The sequence below is a fragment of the Bactrocera neohumeralis genome, chromosome 4, assembly GCF_024586455.1.
Source record: "Bactrocera neohumeralis isolate Rockhampton chromosome 4, APGP_CSIRO_Bneo_wtdbg2-racon-allhic-juicebox.fasta_v2, whole genome shotgun sequence".
NCBI classification, from domain to species: Eukaryota; Metazoa; Arthropoda; class Insecta; order Diptera; family Tephritidae; genus Bactrocera; species Bactrocera neohumeralis.
This window is the reverse complement of record NC_065921.1, coordinates 34625167-34646883: the sequence shown is the minus strand read 5'-3', so window position 1 is coordinate 34646883 and position 21717 is coordinate 34625167. Positions and strand designations below refer to the sequence as shown.

Here is a 21717-nt window from a genome sequence, read left to right as displayed (position 1 = left end):
ATGTAAGATATTCTAAAAAAATAACTTCTAACAAGTAAGGAAGAGCTAAGTTCGGGTGCAACCGAAGATTTTAAACTCTTGCAACTAGCAAGAATCAAAGCCAGAGATATTACCAACCCGATTTAACAAAATGTTCACTGAGATTTATTAAGTTACCCATATATTATCAGCAATCATATGGAATAAAGTCATCCGGCATTATACAGGGTGGGCCAAAAGAAACCAAGGTATGTAAATGTTTAATAACTTTTTCGTTTATTAATTTTTTTTTTTATTTTTTCTTTCAGATTATATAATATACAAAAGGGAAATTTTTTTACACTAAGTATGAAAAATGATGTCTCTTGTTAGAGCATTTTCCATAACATCTTTCAAAGCTTGTGGTAATTTCTGCACCAATGTTTGCCTTGAGTTCACGGAGTGTCTCTGGCTTGCTCACATACACTCGCTCCTTCAAATAACCCCAAAGAAAATAGTCGGGTGCTGTCAAATCTGGCGATCGCGCTGGCCAAATTTTCCGAATTTCTGGAAATTATTCGCCCTCCAAAATTTGACTTAAAAGTGCCTTTGTGTCTCGGGCAGTATGGGCAGTTGCTCCGTCCTGTTTTCAAGAGCAGGACGTAAAAAATTTTCTCTCATAAACCGATATCGCTCTCCATTTAATTTCAATAAAAAAATTAATAAACGAAAAAGTTATTAAACTTTTACACCCCTTGGTTTCTTTTGGCCCACCCTGTACGTTTCCTATATATAGGGCCTAGATCCAGTTATAGCCCAATTTTATCCATAAATCACGCTATCTAATTTTCATTGCGATAACTGATATTTTGACCGATATATGCGGTCACCTGGAAGTTCGAAAACAATTGTGTTAAGTATATGGGTGCTAATGGAAGTATTGACTCGATTCAACACATTTTTGACGCACAGACATACCATTGTCAGGAAAGGATTACACCTGAATTTCAATAATAGCGTTGACAGACGACAGCGTTAATCCGGATCAAATTTGTAGGTGACAGACGGCAGCTATGCGAGTTTGAAGCTCTCGTAAACAGCTGATTGTTATTTTTATAATATTTTCAAATAAAATGGGTAAAAGGTAAACCTACAAATTGTTATGAAACCATTTTTTATTACAAAAAAACATATCAACACGTTATTTTTAAAACTGCTTCATAACATAACATTATAACTGATAATTTCTTGTTTTATTATTGAAAATTTGAAAAACAGTTGTCAGCGTTGCTCTAACTCTCTAAAATTTTAAGGATTAGTAGGGAGCTAGCAACGGATTTAATTTCAATAACTCTTGCATTATTATTAACTGCATTAATCCGAATTAAAGCTGCCGTCTGTTAAGGCTATAACATATCTCACACATTTACCGATATTTGCGATGAAAAGTCAACTATAGGTACTAGCATCCAAGAATTCGGTGCCTAGGTGCTTGTACAAAATTTGTTGAATTTGGACAATTTTTGGCCATAAGGTGGCATAATCCATAGGTATTATTCGCACACAGTTTTATCTCGTTATATTATTTGAAATTTAAAATTGTGTTGTATCGAATGTAGCGCGGTTGCAATCGGGCTTCGCACTGTTACATAGGATTATGGGAAGAATTTAAAAGTAGCCAGATATATAAAAATGTGATTTGGTGTCATATGAATTGAAGCCACAACATGTAAGATGAACATTTTTTTTTTGAAAAACAGAGGCAGGGATTAACCCAGCCCTTAACCCTTCTGACTACTATTTATACTAATGGATATTTTTGTTTGTAATGAGAGCCACAAAGAGCCGAAAAGATGGAGAAAATATAATAGTGTCAGATAGGAAACAATTTCAAATATACTATTGCACAGGTATTTTTAATAAAATTTCGAGGTATTCAAATGCGGCGGCAAACCACTGATAAGGAGCATGCTTAAGCTCCTTTGTAGAATATGGTCAGGCGAAAGCATTCAAGCTGATTGGAGTTTAAGTGTACTCTCCCAATCCAGAAAATGGGAGACACCACAATCTGCGTCAATTACCGTGGGATAAGCCCTATATATTCTATCAAGCTTATTGTGTGAAAAATTAAAGCCCACCGTTAACAAACTGATTGGACCTTATCGGTGTGGCTTTAGGTCTGGAAAATCAAAAGCTGACCAGATATTAATTAGGCGCCAAATCTTGGAAAAGACCCGTGGAAAGAGGATCGACGCACACCACCTCTTCATCGATTTCAAAGCTGCTTTTGACAGCATGAAAAGGAGCTGCCTTAAGCCGCTATGTTTGAATTTGGTATCCCCGAAAAACTACAAGTCACTCATCATCCCCGTCCTACCATATGGTACAAAGACATGGATGACCTGATGAGTCGACGTTATAAGTTTTCAACAGAAAGGATCTGCGGAAGATCTAGGTTATACGACGACATTGACATAGTTCAGCGAATGAAGAGACAGCGGCTAAGCTGACTAGTTGTCGTCCGATTAGATGGAAACACTCCAGCTCTGAGAGTATTCAACGTATTACCTGCCAGGGGAAACAGTGGAAGAGGATACTGTTCATCTTTATCGTCGTTTTTTGAAACAAATACTGGAAAAGAAAATGAATTAAACTCCCTTTCCGCAGACCAATCTTTGACCGGCAGTGCTTACTGCATAAAAACCTTTTCGAAAATCGAAAACAAAATTTTTTATATGTTTGAAAATCTTATATATTTTAGTTTATTTAAATATATATAATCTTTGTTTATTTTTAATTTAAATTTACATTATGTCATATCGTTCTCACATCTTAGTTTCACCGGTATTTATCAGTAAACATTTAATTTATATACACTATTGTTTGAATATACAAAACGTGTTATTATTAATATTTTCACATATAAATATATATATATATATATATATATATGTATATATGTGTGTAGGTAATACATATATGCAATCATAGTTAAATCATACATTCACGAGTATAAGCAAAATAAAAATAGTAAACCTAATATACGAACAGAATAAGTGTATACATACATATAATCATATACAAAGTTGTAAAAACTGATTACATTTTATACGCTTGCTTATGCACTCACTCAGAATAATCATCAAGGTACAACTTTTCATTTAACCTTGTGAATATAGAGAATACAGACATAAATACAATGTGATGAACTCGTACAAATCACCAAAATATATAATTTGTTTATATACTACTTTTTATTTGGCTAACAATGCAAAGAAATATCCTAAATGCAAGCTATTCCTGTTATATTTAGTCATTTAATAACTATTTCCAATACTCCTTGAGCTGTTGCGATTATGATTTGGTGTATTCAACAACGATTATCAAATTCATTATTTATTATATTTATCAATTTTTGCATGGAAATTAAAGCTTTTTATTTCAATAATTTTCAGCGTTATTTATTTGCTATAAGCCCGGCCCCTCCGATGAACACACAAAAAGGAGCTTAGATACACCCTGGTAGTTTCGTTCAAGCTCAGGTTCGTTGCTTAAGTCTTTCGTTTCGCTAATGCTGTGAACCAACAAAGCCAACCAGCCCTTGGCGAATAGTTGGCAACGCCGTCACACTGGCAGACCGAATGTGTATTTCGAAAGCCGCCACGCTTTCTCATCAGCGGTCTTTGTACTTTATTGTAACGGGGTTGCCACTGGTGGCAACAAAACGCGGCTCAAAGTGACCGAAGCAGCATTTCCGTAGCTTAATATGCAATGTAAAATAATTTATTCGCTTCATATTATGTCTAATTGCTCATACAGGTTTAAAAATGTAGAGTTTTGAAATATTTTGAAAACTTTAAAATCTTCTCTTTCAATGATTTCTGAAATTTGCTGGAAATATTATTTCAATATTGAAACGGTTTAATAATTTAGGCTCCTCTAGTTTGCTTCTAATGGCTCACAGTTTTTACTTAACGCTTCTTCTTCTTCTCCACCCATCCCCAGCAAAGAAGACAACACTGTAAGCTTTCGCTTAATAACTTTGGCTTCTTTATTATACTTCTCATTATTTCAACATACGCTTGTATTCTGTTACTACATAAATTTGTCCAAGTGCACGAGCATGTATATACACAGACAACGTACACTCAGTAGTGCTGTACCTTAGAGATACAAATTGAATTTCGTATACGGTTTGCTTATTGTATCATTTCTGTATTTTTCTGGCTTCTTTGTCAAGCTCTTTGCTTAATTGATGCCAAAAAGGAGGAGCAGGCGCTTGGCAACGCACATGATACCGCATACAATTCTATATCACATTATTATGGAAAAATAGAAGTTATTTGTTTTTGTACAATACAATATTAAATTAAAAGGGAGCTTTTTTCTTGCTCAACAATCGTTTGTGCTGTCTTGACTCTACTTCTTTTTACTTTCGCTTTTCCCTCATTTGTTTTTTTCTCTTAGTTGTTTCCGGTTGCTACATAATTCTCTTACAACTTTAGCTTTTTGTTTTTACTTGATCTATTTGTTTATTTAGTTTTTTGTGGTATATCGTTTAGTCATTTGCAATGATTTTGTTCTTTAAACTAAATATTTTTAAGCTAGCTACTTCGCTTATACCCTACACACACAAAGTGTGGTATTATTTTGCATACAAACAGTTGACAGTGAACGCCCGCGCATTATGCCCAAACAGGCACACAACACCAACGCCTTCTTGGAAATCACATTACAAACGTTACCGATAGAGATTGTTGTTTTTTTAAACCCTATGGTTTGCGCGATCAAACATTCTTGGAACAAAAGCCGTGTAAATTGACTTTTTAAATACGCTTGGATTTCTTTGAAGCTTTACAACTTTGGTTGCGTTTTTTTTATAAAAGTATCGAATAGATATCACATTACCAATACCACCATATGATTTAAAAATCAACAATCTTTTTAATTCGAATTTAGTAACCGTTAGTCTGGGCATAAGCGCAATAAGGGTACTGTCTTCCCAATCGCCTAACCCTAAAACCGCAAAGAGACACAGAAATTATTAAATTATTACATAAAAACCCACATATAAGACCCCGGCCCCCCAAGAAAGAGACTGACTACCCTCCCTATCATAGTACCCCACCTAATACACTCGTTCAGTTTGCGCACAACCCCTAGGGGATCGCTTGCTCGCTGCAGTCTGTGCATTTTCTGTTCACAGCTCCATGGCAGTTCATCTCTAAACGGGGCCAATATCACTTTGGTACCTAACGGTCAAGTAATGTGCCGCCTCTGTCATTTGTTCAAGGCAATGGTAGAGACCGTTCAAATGTCGCCGACAACGTTTCGCCAATTCGGTAGCTTTGTCGGCGTTGGCGGTGGATGTGCCGGCTGCAGCGGCTCGTGACTCGGTATCATCACTACCGCTTACGGACTCGGTGCTGCTTGGCTGATTGTCACTCTTATGGCTTTCCGACTCCATGCCCGAATCATTTTCATTTGAAATTTCACTCTCCGAATCGCTTAGGTTGCATGCCGATGTGGTAGAAACAATCGAAGCCACCGAGGCAGTGGAGGGGCAACGATTGTGTCCTTTGCCGCTGGCTGTACTGGTGGCAGCTGCGGTCGGTGCTGTTGCGGCTACAGTGGCGTTCAAATTTGTTGCAGTAGCGTTTCTGCTGATTGCGGCAACGGCCTCTGTACTGCTGGTCACACTAACCGCATCCGATGTTTTGGAATCGTAACGCGAATACAATAGATTTTCCACTTCGGCTGTGCCTTGCTTTTCACTCCCCACACATTCGTCATCTTCGGAATCGTCCTTTCCTGTCCAAAGCAGATCAGTCTTGAGCGCCTTCAACATGTTATAGAGATTGAAGAGCTCCGACGAGTTAAGGAACTCATGCACGTTCTTGGAGTGTGCTGCGCTGCGTTTGCCATGTGCGGCAGAATGTTGCATAGTGTGCTGATTGGCGGTGGAATTCTTGCCAGGTGCTGGTATAATATCCGTGCTATCACCGACCTGTGTACGGAAGAGCAGAAAATACATATGGGTGAGATGGGTATATACATATTTTAATGTTAATGATATATAAATTTCTATAGTGTATATATTTAATTAAATTTACATATGTAAGTGTGTTGAAATATAAACACATAACAAGGAAGGGCTAAGGTTTGGTCTAACCGAACATTTCATACATACTCTTGCAACTTGCAAGGATCAAGGCTGAGGAACTACCTTCACGTGTTGACATCACTTTATACAGGGTTTTCCAATAGGAGTAATATGATTTCTTTAAAACAAAACACACTATTTGTTAAAGATAATTTTTTTTTTTACTTTTTGCAGGAACGAAGTCGATGAAACCAGTTTCGAGTACTTTTTCCACAAAATCAAGTCGTACGTCATGCTTAAAACCTTGAATAGAGTCTAGTTTATTGCTATAGGCCAGAAGTGGTCTCATGGTGTTAGATCACAACTTATTGAAGGCCATTCAATGTCACAATTTCTTGAAATATTGGAATTTCCAAACTTTCCTCGCAATAATTCCGTTGTTGCATGGGGTGTGTGGCACGTCTATTTGAAAACAGATGTTATCAAGATAAATTTCTTCCAATTGCGGCAATAAAAAGTTGACTATCATCGATTTATACCGCTCTCCATTGGCAGTTATGGTGTCACCAGCTTCATTTCGAAAAAAGTTCTGTCCACCAAACTGTCAATTTAGGTGAATGTAATGAATGTTCATAAATAATCGACAGCTTTGTGCATTTGCCGCATCAATCAGATGAAAATGAGCCTCATCTGAGAACATATTTTCCTTCAAAATTCATTATCGTTTTCAAGTTGTTCCAAGGCAAATTCACGACGTTTACGGTGGTTCAATGATTCAAAAATACAGATCATTTAAAATGGGCGAAACGACACTTTTTAATCATATCATGCCTATTGGAAAACCCGGTATAATATTATACTACGTAAAGTCTCTATTAAATCGTTCAAAAAATGTCGATTCTCATTACTAATATAAATGCAAATGTTTTTTCAATGAAGGTACGAACCTGTCGATCCATTAGCAAGCATGGCACCAATATAGTGTCATCCATCACTTTAACGGTTTTCACAAATTTCTCCATAACATTGACAATACTATCCTTGGAGAATTGGGGCTCATCGTGACGCGCAATGCGACGTAGGCAATTTCTGGAAATATGAAACAAAAGTAAAATTTAAATATCATAAATAAACCAAAGTGCGCAAAAAAAATTATTTTTGAAACGAAATTTTTTTTTCTGACACATGAATCTAGATTAGAAGAGCTAAATATTCAATAATTAATCCTATACTCTATCGACACTTCACAGACAAAATAACATAAAACACAAAATTTGTATCAGCTAAAAGCTAAATTTATCAGCTAGATTCAACGCATCAACAAGTTTAAATTTAGAGTGTCCGTAGCAAGTTCATTTGGTGGTTTATGCTTTGTCTTATCGCAAATATGTTATTCGTGTAACTTTATATACTCGTATATTATAAAGATTTGTTCCGCTCTCCGCTTAGTTCGTAGAAATCAAATCTTACATTTTCGCGTACTATGGACGTTGTAGTGGAAAGATCTAAAAACAAGAAAAAATGTTAACTTCGGTTGCACCGAAGCTAAATACCCTTCACAGGTGCATTTCTGTTAGTAACTATGTGTTCAGTTTGTATGGAAGCTATATGCTATAGTAATCCGTTCTAAATAAGTTTTTTAGAGATTACATTGTTGCCTTAAAAAATAACATATATCAAATTTCGTCAATATATTTTGTCAAATGTTAAAGTGGTCCATACAAGAACTTTATTCCGATCGTTCAGTTTGTATGGCAGCTATATGTTATAGTGGTCCGATATGCAGACAGACGGACAGACGGACAGACAGACGGACATGGCTAAATCGACTCAGCTCGACATACTGATCATTTATATATATAGTTTATAGGGTCTCCGACGATTCCTTCTGGGTGTTACAAACTTCGTGACAAACTTAATATACCCTGTTCAGGGTATAAAAACTCAGCGCTTTACTTGATGGAGCGTGCGCGCATTCGAAATGCCGAATTTGCTGTTTTTCTGCTGTGGACTAACAAGCCTTGAGGCGCTCGGCTTCTTCGCTATTTCATTACTTTTGTTGTTGTTGTGACCAAGTTGTATTCTATGCAAATGTGTTGGCATTCAAAGCGTGTTTAAAATAAGTCAAAGTCAGCATGACAGAATATTAAAGAAGCTTTTACATATCACCCGTGAGGTTGACCACAGCCAAATTAATTTTTTTCACTTCAATGAATTGGCTGTCAACAAAAAGTCACTAAATAAGAGTTGACTTACCAACTTTCAGAACTATTTCAAGCCCGCCTTTTCGTTCATTCTATAATAATTTTAGCTTATCTTACTTCGTAATAATATATGTATACCAGAACAACAGTACTGTGTTTTTTAATTCGTACAACAACAACAGCAGAGCAGCTCGCTCGCCATTGGCTGACTATTGAAAAAGTTGGCGCACAACATTGAAATATTATTGCCGTTTATTTGCTGGCGTGTGTAGAAACTAGCCGTCAGGCTTGTCGCCAACAACACCAACTACAACTATACAGCCATCAGTTGCGCTGTTGTTGTTCTGTAGCGTCCGGCTAATGTATGCGCACAAAAACATACGCTTTGGATTAAAAATATTTAGCCTCGTGTGCTTTAATTTGAGCGCGACATTTCTAGTTTTGGACAAACGCTTTCAATAGCCGCGAATCCGCAGCGGGCGTGCTCGCAGACAGGTAGACACAGAAAGCGTGCGTCGCTTGAACGGACAGATTGGCTTTCATTGCCGTCATATATACTTATGCATAAATCTTCATATCACATTTAATTCATAAGTCCAAATATTCGCTTCCTTTCGCATTAATTTAGGTATATGAGCAACTGAACACATACAAATACATATGTATATACAAATGTATAATGTATATAGATATGCAAACGGATATTTTTGCTTTAAATCGCACAGCCACACACGTGTCGCCTTTTGTTTTCGTTTTTGTGCTTTGCGAACTCATAGAAATTTCCCGCTCGTGACTTTACGTCCGCGACGTACTGATGAGTTCACCCGTTGGTGTGCCTGCATGTGGGTGACGGCTGACACGCCCCTGAATATCACGGCGGAGCCAAGTGCTGGCCGAGCATTTGCGGCTGCAAATAGGTGCGAAAATTGCACGCGCACACACACAACCGAACGCTTATGGTGCCTACCGATGCCACGCTCAGCATATTAATGAACCTGTCCGACTTGTGCGAGTTGTGCTGTGACAAAAAATTGACCGATTCACCTGACAATTTACTATTCAGTAAGTGTGCCACGTTGCTCTGTACCCCGAAATGCACTGAGGGCCGAATAGTCATCGTTAGTGACATAGTCTTGGCATAGTCTTGTAGCGATGAACTTAGTTAAGATGTTATGATTTCAAGGGTCAAAAAGTTGCTAGGAGGAATGATTTTCGTTGATGTCTTGAGCCAACAGCAATGATGGGTCCAACATTTTACAACAAATATTGAATGATGAATGAAAAATCAAATACTGCGCATTTCTAAGTCTATGAGTTAATTTGAATATTATCGCGTAAATTACGCTTCGGTTCGAAAATATTTTTCTAATTTCGTGGGTTTCCCTGAATTGCTGAATCCAAATTAGTAGTTTCTTATCACGACCAATAATTGGCTAATCTCGAAACTTAATATACAAAGTAAAAAAATGTCAATATACATATAAATGTATTATATAGTATATATGTATGGGTATATAAAAATATATGTATGTGGCTTCCATATCATAAATACGTAAGTATGTCAGTAGGCACAGTAGTCTATGCAAATGTTTGTATGTGCGTGCGCTTGAATCAGAACCATTGACAGCTGTACAAGTGCAATCACTCCGATTTATTATTTTATAGTGGTCTATTAATTTGTATTAGTTTTTGTTGGCCGCAGCAAAGTTCGCCTTGGCTGGTCGTTAATTTGGTGGCGAGCCAGTGCTGAGCTTTATGCGTAATTTTTTATGGTTTCCTTGTGCTCATTAAATTTGCAAATCAAAATAAAGCGCACAAATATCAGATAAACGCTAACTTGTTGTGGTTGACGTTTTGGTAAGAAAGGTTGAATTTCGTTTCGATATCGATGGATTGAAAACATTTGTACTAGAAATATGTACATATATTTTCGTAAATATATTAACAAACAAAAAATATAAAAAATAAAAAAACGAAAGAAAACATTAACTTCGGTCACACCCTTCGCAAATCCAAAAGGTTCCTGTAATGAAACTGCATAATTTCTAAGGTCTCCCATAAGACGTGTGTGTCTGTGTTACAAACTTCGTGCCAAGCCTTATATGCCCAGTTCAAGTTATAAATATGCATTAACACATCTGACATGAGAGATCTGTTTTGGAATAGATAGCATTTTGTTAAAGTTTTATAATAATACTAAATAGTCAATAACTTTAATTCGTCTATATGCATTTTTTTCCATATTTTACTAGGCTTTCTTAGAAAAGTTTTCTGATATCTTAAGCACTTTTTTTATTTTTTGCTATTTTTCATCGCAAATTCGGAATATTAACTGCCAAAAAATTAATAGAAATGCGGAAATATCTTCAAAAGAAGTACATCATTCTTTTGTTGCGAAGGACAATAACAGATCGAAGCGTAACGTGGTATACATGTGCCAACAACCAGTCTGCCACTTATCTTAGTAGTAGAGTTGATCACTTTTAACGAAACACATATCGTCACCTAAAATGCAAAACAACGTAACAAAAAATCGAAAATGAGTTTTTTTGCCTACGATTCACTACATCATATCACGTATGTATGTACTTATGTATATGTAGCATAAAACTTTCAGCTTCCGCTGTCAGATATAACCAATATACATATGTATAACCATTTTATAACCAAACTCAAAATTTGTTTCCATAAGAGTGGTTTCTATTATATCGTTTTTGCTTCGCCTATAATCTTATCAAAAGTGATGTTACGTTATTTTGCATTTTTGGTGACGATATGTGTTTCCTTCATTAGGTTCAATGTATGAAAATACAGGCTGAGAAGTTTTTTTCAACTTTTGTTGGAGCATCTCCCGAATTTTGAGCTAGTGCTACGTGAACGCCACCACGATATGCCGCCATGCGTTGAGCGTTGCACAGAAATTCATAAAATTAGAGACCGCCTGTGCAAGACCCGCTATCAATTAGAAAGGCATCCAATTGGCCAATCAGCTGTTGAGCGTCTAGATCTGTCACTGATCGTACGCACGCTATGACCACGCGTCCACACCGTGACATTCAAGGCAACCTATATACAGCGCTCTTGTGTAAATACATAAAACATACATACATATATACAAAGTATTCCCACCCTTGTTTTAACTGTAGAACTGCTTTATCATTTCCAAAAACGTGCGCTGAAGACATAATTTGGGCAACGCGTGTACTCTTCTTCTTCTTCTCACTCTTCCAACGCTCCCTTAATTTTAAGAGTGTAAACTTACAACTTGTTTATATTTGTTATTGTATTGTGTATAATAGAAAGCCAAAGGGAATAGAATGAAAGAGAGTTCTCTGCATGTGTTTGGCCATAATTTAAGACATGGATTTTTCCGTGGTCACGCGGCTGGCTCGTGCAACTCCAGACATCAGCACGCCAGCGGTCCAGCCAGCTCAAGAAGCGTGTGTGTTATCTACACAGAAACATACACAAATGGCTCTTGATTTAAAACCGGCGACAATGCGTGAGTGTTAAGGTGTCTCTAATCATTCATGCAGGCATTAAAACGTTCAGATATACATACATGTACATATGTATGTAGGCATGTAAAAATGTTTGTAAGAATAAGTGAGCAATGCACTAGTGGAATTTGAACGTCGGGAATACCGGCAAGAACAATATTTGTTGTATATGTGTGTTATATATGTGCACTTTTAGTCAAGTGTGCGTAATCTTTAGGGTGGGGTTTTGACGTCTTCACACTCCTTTAGTAAGCCATTTATGGGCTCTTACTATTTCTTATCTAATCTAAGATACTGACTAAAAGGAAAACGATTGTCTGGCGGTGATATTAAATAATTGTAGTTTTATATTGAACAACTAAAACTACATAACTGTATGTATAAATAATCGAGTTTATTTCTGTTGACAAGTGCAGTAGATTCATACAAACATACTCATGCTCACAAGTAAAGACAATTTTCTCACAGAGTTCGACTAATTCATTGAACTCTTCTTGGAATGCTTTCATATGTTCAATTAAATATATTTTCTTATCAGCCAGTATAAACGAAAACATACATGCACATACATACATATGTACGTACACGCCTTTTCTTGGTGTTGGCTTTTATGAAATTTTTTTTAATTTAATTATAGTTAATTACCATATTCTAAATTGCAATTAATTAAAAGATCAGATTAGGAGTGTGATTTATTGACTGAATATTGACCTAATATGAGCAGAAAATGATTAAGTTGGCATTTTTAAATATTTTTATAAACTAAATTTATAGCCGATTTAAGGGGTAAGGGGAGGGAGAATTTTCGAAAAATCGCTTTTTGAATTCTCTAAAACTCGAATATGCTAGAAATTTTATTTGAAAGTTTAGAGTAAATTCGACAAAATTATTTTAAATCATTCGATAGCTAGCAAAGGATTTGTTGGATGGGCACCGCAAGCAAGGAGCTTTGATGCTGAAACAACACAAAAAACCACTACTTTGAAATTATTATTTCTATTTAAATTTCTCTCAAATCAAAACATTATTTAATCTTATATGCTTTTACTTTTATAAAACAAAACAATTAAAAAAGTAATAATAATGCAAAAAATAAACACTTCAAATTGTAACTTTTTCTTGTCTCTAACTAATGTAACCCCTTAAAACCAAAAATTTAAATATTCAGTAGAACATTAAAATGGTCGTGGCAAGTATATGTACTATATCTTGCTTGTGGATATGTATGAATATGTATGTATATATCTAGTTTTTGGGGTATAAACTATAATAGCTGATCGTATGTTCAAGAATGCCACGCCACAGATCCAGTCAGGCCACCATATCATTGTAAAAAGTTCATACATACAAGTGTATAGTATGTACATATACAATGTATGTAGGAATGAATTGACAAAAGTAAAATCTTCTGCTATAAATAACTGACGCCACTTACTTCAGCTATTTCACTATAAAATGCATTTGTCACATATGTACATATGTACATATATATGTACATATATATGATATTTACTATATGCAATTATACCCGCATGTTTATACTAATGTAGTTTGTACCGCTTTGTCCCAAAGTCTGTATGTCTCACTTTTGTTGCACAAACAAAGCGCAATTGTATTTCTCACTTAGCAGCTACTTAAAGAGGAGCATCAGGTGATAATCAGGCCATCTGTGCTATATTTTATATCCCACATATGCACCTATACATACATACATACATATATGGTAGGTGTTAGCTTGGGCTGGTGTGTCAACATATTGACAAAAGTGCATCTTTTAGCGCTAAAATAAAAATAAATTACTAATCGAGAAAACAAAGCGATCATTACAAGCAAAAAAGAGCGTCAACTTGGCATTTAGCCAATGCGAAGCGAGCAGGGATGCCCTCTAATACCAATATAATGATATTGCAAATATAATATGGTGTTGCAATAAAAGTTGTTGTTAAGTGAAAACAAAGAAAACAGGGTTCAATGCACAAAACATCTGTGCTAAATATCTTAAAAGCATTTTTTAGGTCAGCGGTAAAGAGTTAATGAAACAATACTTTCAAGCTAAGGTCCTGAGTATCGGGAGTATATTAAAACTGGTGTAACTTGTGTACCCAATTACAATAGATATGTAAATGAAATTGTTTTAGAGTGTATTGAGGAGCAAAATTGACTGAGTTGCCTTAGAATTGCGAAAAATCTAAAATTAAATATAAACTGAACTAAATCATATTTCTGAAGATTCTTTTCAGATATTCTTCATTAAATACATTTCTTTCTTAAGCCAAAACTTTTTGTTTTCAAACATTTTAATATTTTCGGTACTTTTAGATTCCACCCTTGTAATTAGTAAATATTGGCCAGTAATCGGCGTTAGACCGAATCGAATAACTCAGGTATGACATTCACCTACAAATATACATTTAAATATGTGTTATTTATAGGCATGTGGCAAATGCCTTTATTAAGTTCAAGTGTATGCGCCAGCAGCTGTAATTTACAAGATCGCTTAAAACAATTCCAACTAATTGTTCTCTCATGTATATTTATCTTTAGACACTTAATTATTGTGCGCTTGCAATTAAAACTCAAGTTTATTACCACTAGAAACGTGGCTATTCACAATGCAATACGATTTACCTTAACAGAGTAGTTGAATAGTAAGTTGATGTGCTATTAAGCAGAATTTCAGCTACCGGTTTTGTCATACGAATCGACTTATATTCATAAAGCTTCAAATAATTATCTGCTATTGCGGAAACTTTTCAAAGCACTAATCAATATTTACAAATATTCATGCACATGCATGTATGGAGGTATGTATGTGGGTACTTCTGGAAAACTTTGCGGAGTTATTTTCCATCAGCTGATTCAGGTGTGTGTCACCTTCTTGCTATTCTCGGCCACGATAAGCAGGCTGCATAGTTCTGAGCACCACTTCAAGTACTATAGAGCATAATTCCAAATAAATATATCTATATATAAGATACGTATTCATTTCCTTTATTCCAGCTAAATCGCCAGTTATGAAAATTGATTAGCAAGCCAGCTCGCTTGTCGCGAGCGTACATTTAATGCTTTATCCACTATAAATACTTATGCATACTCATACATACACATGCATGTACATATGTATATGCACAATTTTTTATTTATAATGGACCTAAATTAATATCTAGCTAGTAGCTAGTATGACGACTGCATACTAAGTTTTATGAACACATTCATCATTGCAAGAGCCGGTGATTTATTTCTAGAACTACCCAAGCTGGTGACATGGAATTCAACAATGGAAATTATAGGCGGATAGGGGTAGGCAGTAATATCCTTAATTGAATGAATTACTGTCATTTAGATACATTCACGCTGCAATTCAAAAAGTATGCGATTTTCTGCGCTTGCACTCACAATGGGACTCAAATTAGTCTGTTTGCTAAACGAAATTTTCTGGAAGCTCAAAAATAATTTTTACGCGAATATCAAATCATATGCTCGGAACTGATATGTGTGCGAAGATAAGACTGCAAATGCAAACACTTATTAAAGTATTTTTTCAATACTTTGTTGTTTATTTTACCAACTGTAAAGTCATACATGGGCAAATATATGAATTTTGCACAAATAAATAAACTTTCAAAAAGAAATTAATTGAAGTATAGTTTAAATTTAAAATAGTTGCAGCTGGCCTTAACGCCGAAATTTCGTATTCGCACACAACCATATCTCCTCACTTACTGCTTTCTAATACCCTACCGGCTTTTGTATTTCAATGCCACCAAATTTGAGTTACGTGTTCCCGCATCTCCTAAGCGCCCTCTCCCAAATGAAGAGCAATTCACTAATAAAACAAACTGAAACCACATACGTCATTCACAATACCCGACCGAAACCTTACACCCATGTTCCCCGCACTCGCCTAAGCGAACCACTTTCACAGTCACCTTGCAACTTGCACACAGAGCATAAGAAAGAACCACGCCATATTTTCAGCCAATCGGAACATTCAAAAATATACCCCATACCGCGCCGGTTGCGGATGAATTGCACACTCGACGAGTCGCTAAATGTCTTCGTCATTGTCATCGTCTCAAACGAAGTTGCTTGTGTCTACCAACATTTAAGCAGAAAGCTTGGGGAATTTTTTAATTGAATGGGAAGCTTTTGTGTCCAAAACATTATGTGTACATACATATGTACATATGTATACTAACTGAACTGAAGTTACACAACAGCCTTAAAGAGTTGCTTGAAGAAAGAGAAATGCTGATACCCGCAGAAATCGAAAAAGCTGTCGAAGGCACAATTTTATCACGGCTTCAGGGCTCATGTCAGTCGGGTTGTATTTGCACCAGTTAGTGCTATATCACGATAGTCGCACATATCTACATTGAAATCACGGAGTTGGGTACATATGTTTACTATCCCATATCCCATAGAAAGTGGGCTACCACATGCTTGTGTACGATAAGCAAATTCTGCGACATGCCATCACACCATCGTACCGAATTAATGCCGGCATCTACCTTCCCGGCTTTTTCACGCTTTTATCTTTGCGCAAATGTCAGTCATGCGCATTGCGGATGTAGAATACCACTTGAAAATCGCCTGATTTTCAGTATAACCTATTAAAAACAAAAACAAACGAAGAAGCTACTAGAATGTTTAGGGAGAACCATTGAAAGTAGAAGAGAGGTTTGACACAAGTCCCGAATACGCGAATTGTCAATGGTCAACGTAATGAGCTTACGAGTATGGCCAAATTGGCTTGCGAATATAGAATTTACTCTCTTGCTACTCTTGCTATTCACACCCAGCACTTTGCTCACCGTTACTGGTTTTGTGGGCTGGGCCGGTAGTTTTGCCCCAATTGACTGCAAACGGTCGTACGAATGTGTAAGCTTAAGAGAACGCAAGCTCATTAAAGAGTCGGCCGAAATTAAGGGAACATATTTTTATCTGCGGCAGCGTTTGTTTGATAAAGAAAATGTGATGCATATGCATATCTAAAAATATTCACTCCTCACATATGTAAATATGTATGTATGTATGTATGTTTGTACATTTGCAAAGTACTTTTTTGTGATAGGTTATGTGGGTTAAAACGACAGCGATGCGCTGGGAAATAAACTAAAACGAAAATACGTTTTCTCAAAAAGACTATATAAAATGTATCAATTATGTACATATATTTATATTGCATTATTTATAATAATAATTACATTTACTAGTTAAGTTAGTACCAAGATGAAACGATATGTTGTCTGTTAATAAAAGTAATCGAGTCGTTACCACGTTAGCCGGATCTAGGTAACTGGAACAGCCCCAGATTTTTATCCGACCAAGAACTGTCAACCCGACAACATTCCTCCAAATAACTTCAGCATTGTTTTTTGCCCCTACAGGAATAACAACCCGACTTTTTGGATCGGCAGTGGTTTATGGAACGCATTAGCACTAATAGGAGTTTATTTTAAAAGGCTTTATTAGTAGCGGAAGTCGATAATTAGGTTGTACTCTAAACTATTTCGTTAGTAAACGATAAAAACTTAATGCCAATAAATTGGCATCCTACTTAACAATCATTAACTCTACTTAAATAGCTATCTTGACAATTTAGCAGTACAGTATTTGAATTCAATTATAGTTCTCTGCATTCTAAGTCTTAATTAACATATTTAGTATAGCTTATATTTAACATTCCACAAAATACATATGTATATACCCTTTTTTGCACTAAACAAAATGTTATTACATTGACAGTAATGAAGTTTAAAAACTCGCCTGCTGAAGGCAACAAAGCCGCCAAAAGCGTCTACGAAAATCGAAAAAATCAGTTTGTTAGGTTAATATTTGCGAAGTTGGGCAATTTCTCACAGACAGGCAGACATACAGCAACACGATTGCTTTATTTGCTGTTGTAATTTTAATGCTGTTGTTACGAAGTCGCACCAAGCTTTTTTGTCCATTCATTTTTCTTCACGCACTACGAAATCGGCCACAACAAAGGTGTACGTAAAAGAAAATAAATGTAGGTAATGTAAGTAGTTTTTATTTGGAACGCTTGTGTACGAATTCGTGGCTGTAGAAAATGCAGGCGTGTGTGTGCTCAAGGTACAAATATACGTGCATATAAAATACGTATACTCCCTTACATTCGAGTGCAAGTTCACGCACGACCTTGGGTTTATTCGTATGAACTTATGAATTCTGTGTCACAAATTTAGTTTTTGTCTAGTTGTCAACATAATCAAATAACCATTTATATTGATAAATATTTAAATGTAGTATTTTAATTGAAATGATTCATTGTTTTCATGAGTAATGTGAAGTTGGCGCCGACTAACGCCTATCTTAAAGCTTTTACTGATAGTAAATGTAAATCACCGATCTATATCGATTACTATGATAGATGGATGACTCGTAAAGCTTGCCATTGCATTTTCCGGGTGGAATGATAATCTAAATTTATTTTAGATTCTACAATATGAAGTGACATAAGCATACAAGCGCAGGCATTGAGGCACTGTTTGATTCAGTACAAATTTAGAACTATATACATACTTATGCAGAAATAGCGGCAAAGTGAAAGTGAAATGTTTATAAGCACGCAGTCGGCAACAGCGAAGAAAAAATCGAATACACAAAATTTTCAAAAAGCACTTTTGAATGAGAATGCCAAATAATTTCCAATATGGAGCATATTTGCATAACAGGTGTGTGTACGTATGTATATTAAAGCAACCTACATGCACTAGTAGTCCAACAGAAATCAGAAAACAAACAGTACTTAAAAAAGTAGCTAAATAAAGTAAGCTGCAAAAAATATTGATTCCCACAAAAAAAAATATGAAAACTTTTAAAATCAAACATGAGTAGCCATAACAAACTAAACACGAGTAAAACTTAGAAATCAGCTGTTTTCGTTTGCGTTTTCTTCTTCTTGCTGCTCATATGATTTCGAAGCGTATCTCTTTTAGGCACATTATTCAGCACTCACGAAGTTTTTGTATTTCACAGACATCAAATGCATACCAGCACAAAAATTTTAGATTTGTTAGACTAGCAGATTCATGTACGTGTAATGTATTGGATCATTGTTGTATAGTGAAGCAAGAATGGGAAAATTTATTAAAATAGAGTAGCTATATAAAATTCGAATAAAACTGACTCCTAACAATCTTTACTATTTCAAATAATTAACTGTTATCAATTAACATTAAACCGCACTAAAGCTAATCTTAAACATATTTTCTTGCTTAAGTTCCTAAAACTGGAAATAATTGTAAAAAAAATTACTTAAACAAATAAGAACACCAACAATTCAACATATTTTTCTCCAAAGAATATGTGCGGTAATCTATACTTAAAATCAGAAAACTAAAATTAAATGTTATCGCACAAGTAAAGGTTGGAATTAAATTAAAATATAAAAATTAGTTTAGGGTTTTTTTCTGAACGAAAATAATGTGCACTTAAAGTAATGGATACCAATTTGTAGAAGCAAAAGTAGCGGAAAGTCATTTATAAAATTTTAAATTGCCTTTCGTAAAATATTATTTGTAATGAATTGGATAAACTATATTGTCCTTAAAATCTGTTTTCACGTGAAAGCGTGATTAAATGAACACTGTATACGTGTTGGTACAAGCCCATATGAGCGACAAAAAGTTCTCATTTATTCTTTGAATATAATAGTTAATTGGAGAATCAGTTTAGGCAGAACAAATACATTTACACAAACATATATTCATATACATTTACAGTATAGCGCGGATAATTGCACAATTTTTCGTTCAATAAACTGGGGAATCAATTAACTGATACTCGTTAATTGCACATCCATTTTTTAGTAATGATATTTAAATAATAATTTTTAACTTTTAGCGTAAAAGATATGATGTAGAAAAACAAGATATAGTATATTTAGAGATCATGCTTATAAAAATAAAACTTAAGGAACAAACTTGTTCATACAATTGTATATGTGCAGTACTTGCTTTCGAATATTAAGAGATCCTTGCCAATATTTTTGAAATATTAATTGAAAAAGTCTAATGTTTTTTGTTTATTGTTCAATCTAAATTAAACGGGTTCAACTATGCGGAAAAATTTACCCGTATTTTGTATATGTACATACATATACAGTTTTGGCCAATCAGGTAGTTCGAATAAGCGGGAAAATCAAATGGCCGGGGGTCAATTAAGCTGGGGATACTGTACTCAATGAATTCAGTACAATGAGCTCTCCGGCATTGGGCACTTCGGCACATTACCGCCTCATACGATAAATCATTCCGTACTCATATGCTACGTACGTCACAACGTGGCGTGGTATCTAACTGCTATATGTGTACGTATGTATATGTATATGTAGATACGTGTATGTATATCATTTATGTGAAGAGCGTGTATTTTATTGAGGAATGGTGACGGCAACACGCATCGACATCATGTTCATTCAACACTTTTGTGAGATACATTTGTGTGTATGTATGACGGCAAGGTTTGCTAAAGAGACTTAACACAAATGAGAGCGTTTAAGTTACATACATACATACATACAGATAGACAGCCGTTAATAAATCTGAGAGGTGGGAGATAAATAAATATCGCAGTTCCCACTGGCCTACACCCGCACAAACATTCGCGTGTGTGTGCATATGCATCCCGCTAACCTTAAGCGCCTAACTTTGATAAATGCAGCGCGCCTTTCGTTTTCACTGACATCTTCTGATTTAACAAACGCGTTTGTTGTGGTTTTTCAGTTGTCACCAGTGATGATGACCCTACCACGAGTACAGGGATTGATAATTACAGGGGTATCAAGTCAGCAAATCAGAGATGTGCAAACTTTTAGAGAAAAACATGCCCACAGATACATATATTTCCAATTTGTTATAGTGATTGACACCTACCGACTATTCTCCAGTTTGGACATCTCTCTGTAGGCGCTCATTTTGTTGTATTTATTGTAGTTTTATTTTGAATTGTAATAAAGCTGCACTCGTTGTTGTAGGGGCAAAAATCGGGCGTTTTGCGGTTGCAATCGTTTTATTTGATATTTCCGTACGTTTTATTAACTTTTCACAATGCGAAAGGCTTTGCTGCGCTTTTTGGCTTTTTGCTTAAAATTCGTTTTTGGTAAAACTTTGTAAAATCACGCCACCATTTGTTTTTGATTTGATAATTTTTCTGTTGCTTTGCAGCGCTTTCGTTGACGTTGTGTGTCAGACTACAAAATCCAATTCGATTCACTTGACACTTTCACTTGGGCCTTCTCAGCCAATTTTGTGTAAATCAGACAAAATATTAACAGTTTTTGTTGGAACGAACTACCGATTTTAAACAATTGGTAACCGAATTAACATACGCACGATTTGTTCGTAAAGAGAAAATTTGGAAATTCAGCAAAACACAAATTTCGAAATTTTTAATATTTCTATCAAATTTTATGAAACTTCTTGTTGTGCTTTTATGCACGTTACTTTTTGAGTTTCGTTTAGATGCGTTGGAATTGGTTGCACGAATATATGGAGTATGAGTCTCAGCTGACCGCAGTTGATTCTCCGTTGCTTTTGTTGTAGCTTTTTGACGAGATTTTTATGCTGACGCTCACACACTGGTTTTGCTGGTGGAAACGACTTTGTGCGGATTACGAAATAATCACCAAATAAACTGTATGCAAACTTTTGACAAAATAACTTTTAATTACTTTTGTTGTGCTATTCAATTGGTTTTGTATGCTTTCTTTTCGAACGACTCTTCGACGTTGCAGGAAGTTGTACTTTTCTTTTTGTTCAATACTTCTGCGAAAATTCACAAAATATGTGCTCCTTTATGTGCAAAAACTTTGAAAATATATTCAAATTGAGACCTCTAAAAAAAAATGAACACCGAATGTACAAGTATCTGGTAGATACAAACAACCACGACGACCGAGCGCTACTTCACAAATGACATCCGA

At 35.5% G+C, this 21717-nt stretch overlaps 1 protein-coding gene across 1 annotated transcript; it reads right to left on the bottom strand.

Moving 5' to 3' along the window:
- Window positions 1–3985: 3985 nt before the first annotated feature.
- On the bottom strand, window positions 3986–21717 carry LOC126755242 (uncharacterized). The gene is made up of 3 exons (XM_050467666.1): window positions 20669–21717; window positions 7009–7150; window positions 3986–5965 (listed from the first exon to the last, which is right to left on the bottom strand). The coding sequence occupies exons 1-3, from the start codon at window positions 20707–20709 to the stop codon at window positions 5183–5185; spliced, it is 966 nt and encodes a 321-aa protein (XP_050323623.1). The 5' UTR covers window positions 20710–21717; the 3' UTR covers window positions 3986–5182.

What these genes read in the sequence shown, in the direction of transcription:
- LOC126755242 (XM_050467666.1), bottom strand. Translation starts at nt 20,709, where the DNA reads ATGAGCGCCTACAGAGAGATGTCCAAACTGGAGAATAGTCG. An exon ending in TCCAAACTGGAGAATAGTCG is followed by an intron (nt 7,151 to 20,668) that starts GTAGGTGTCAAT and finishes TCATATTTCCAG; the next exon opens with AAATTGCCTACGTCGCATTG. An exon ending in GCTTGCTAATGGATCGACAG is followed by an intron (nt 5,966 to 7,008) that starts GTTCGTACCTTC and finishes TTCCGTACACAG; the next exon opens with GTCGGTGATAGCACGGATAT.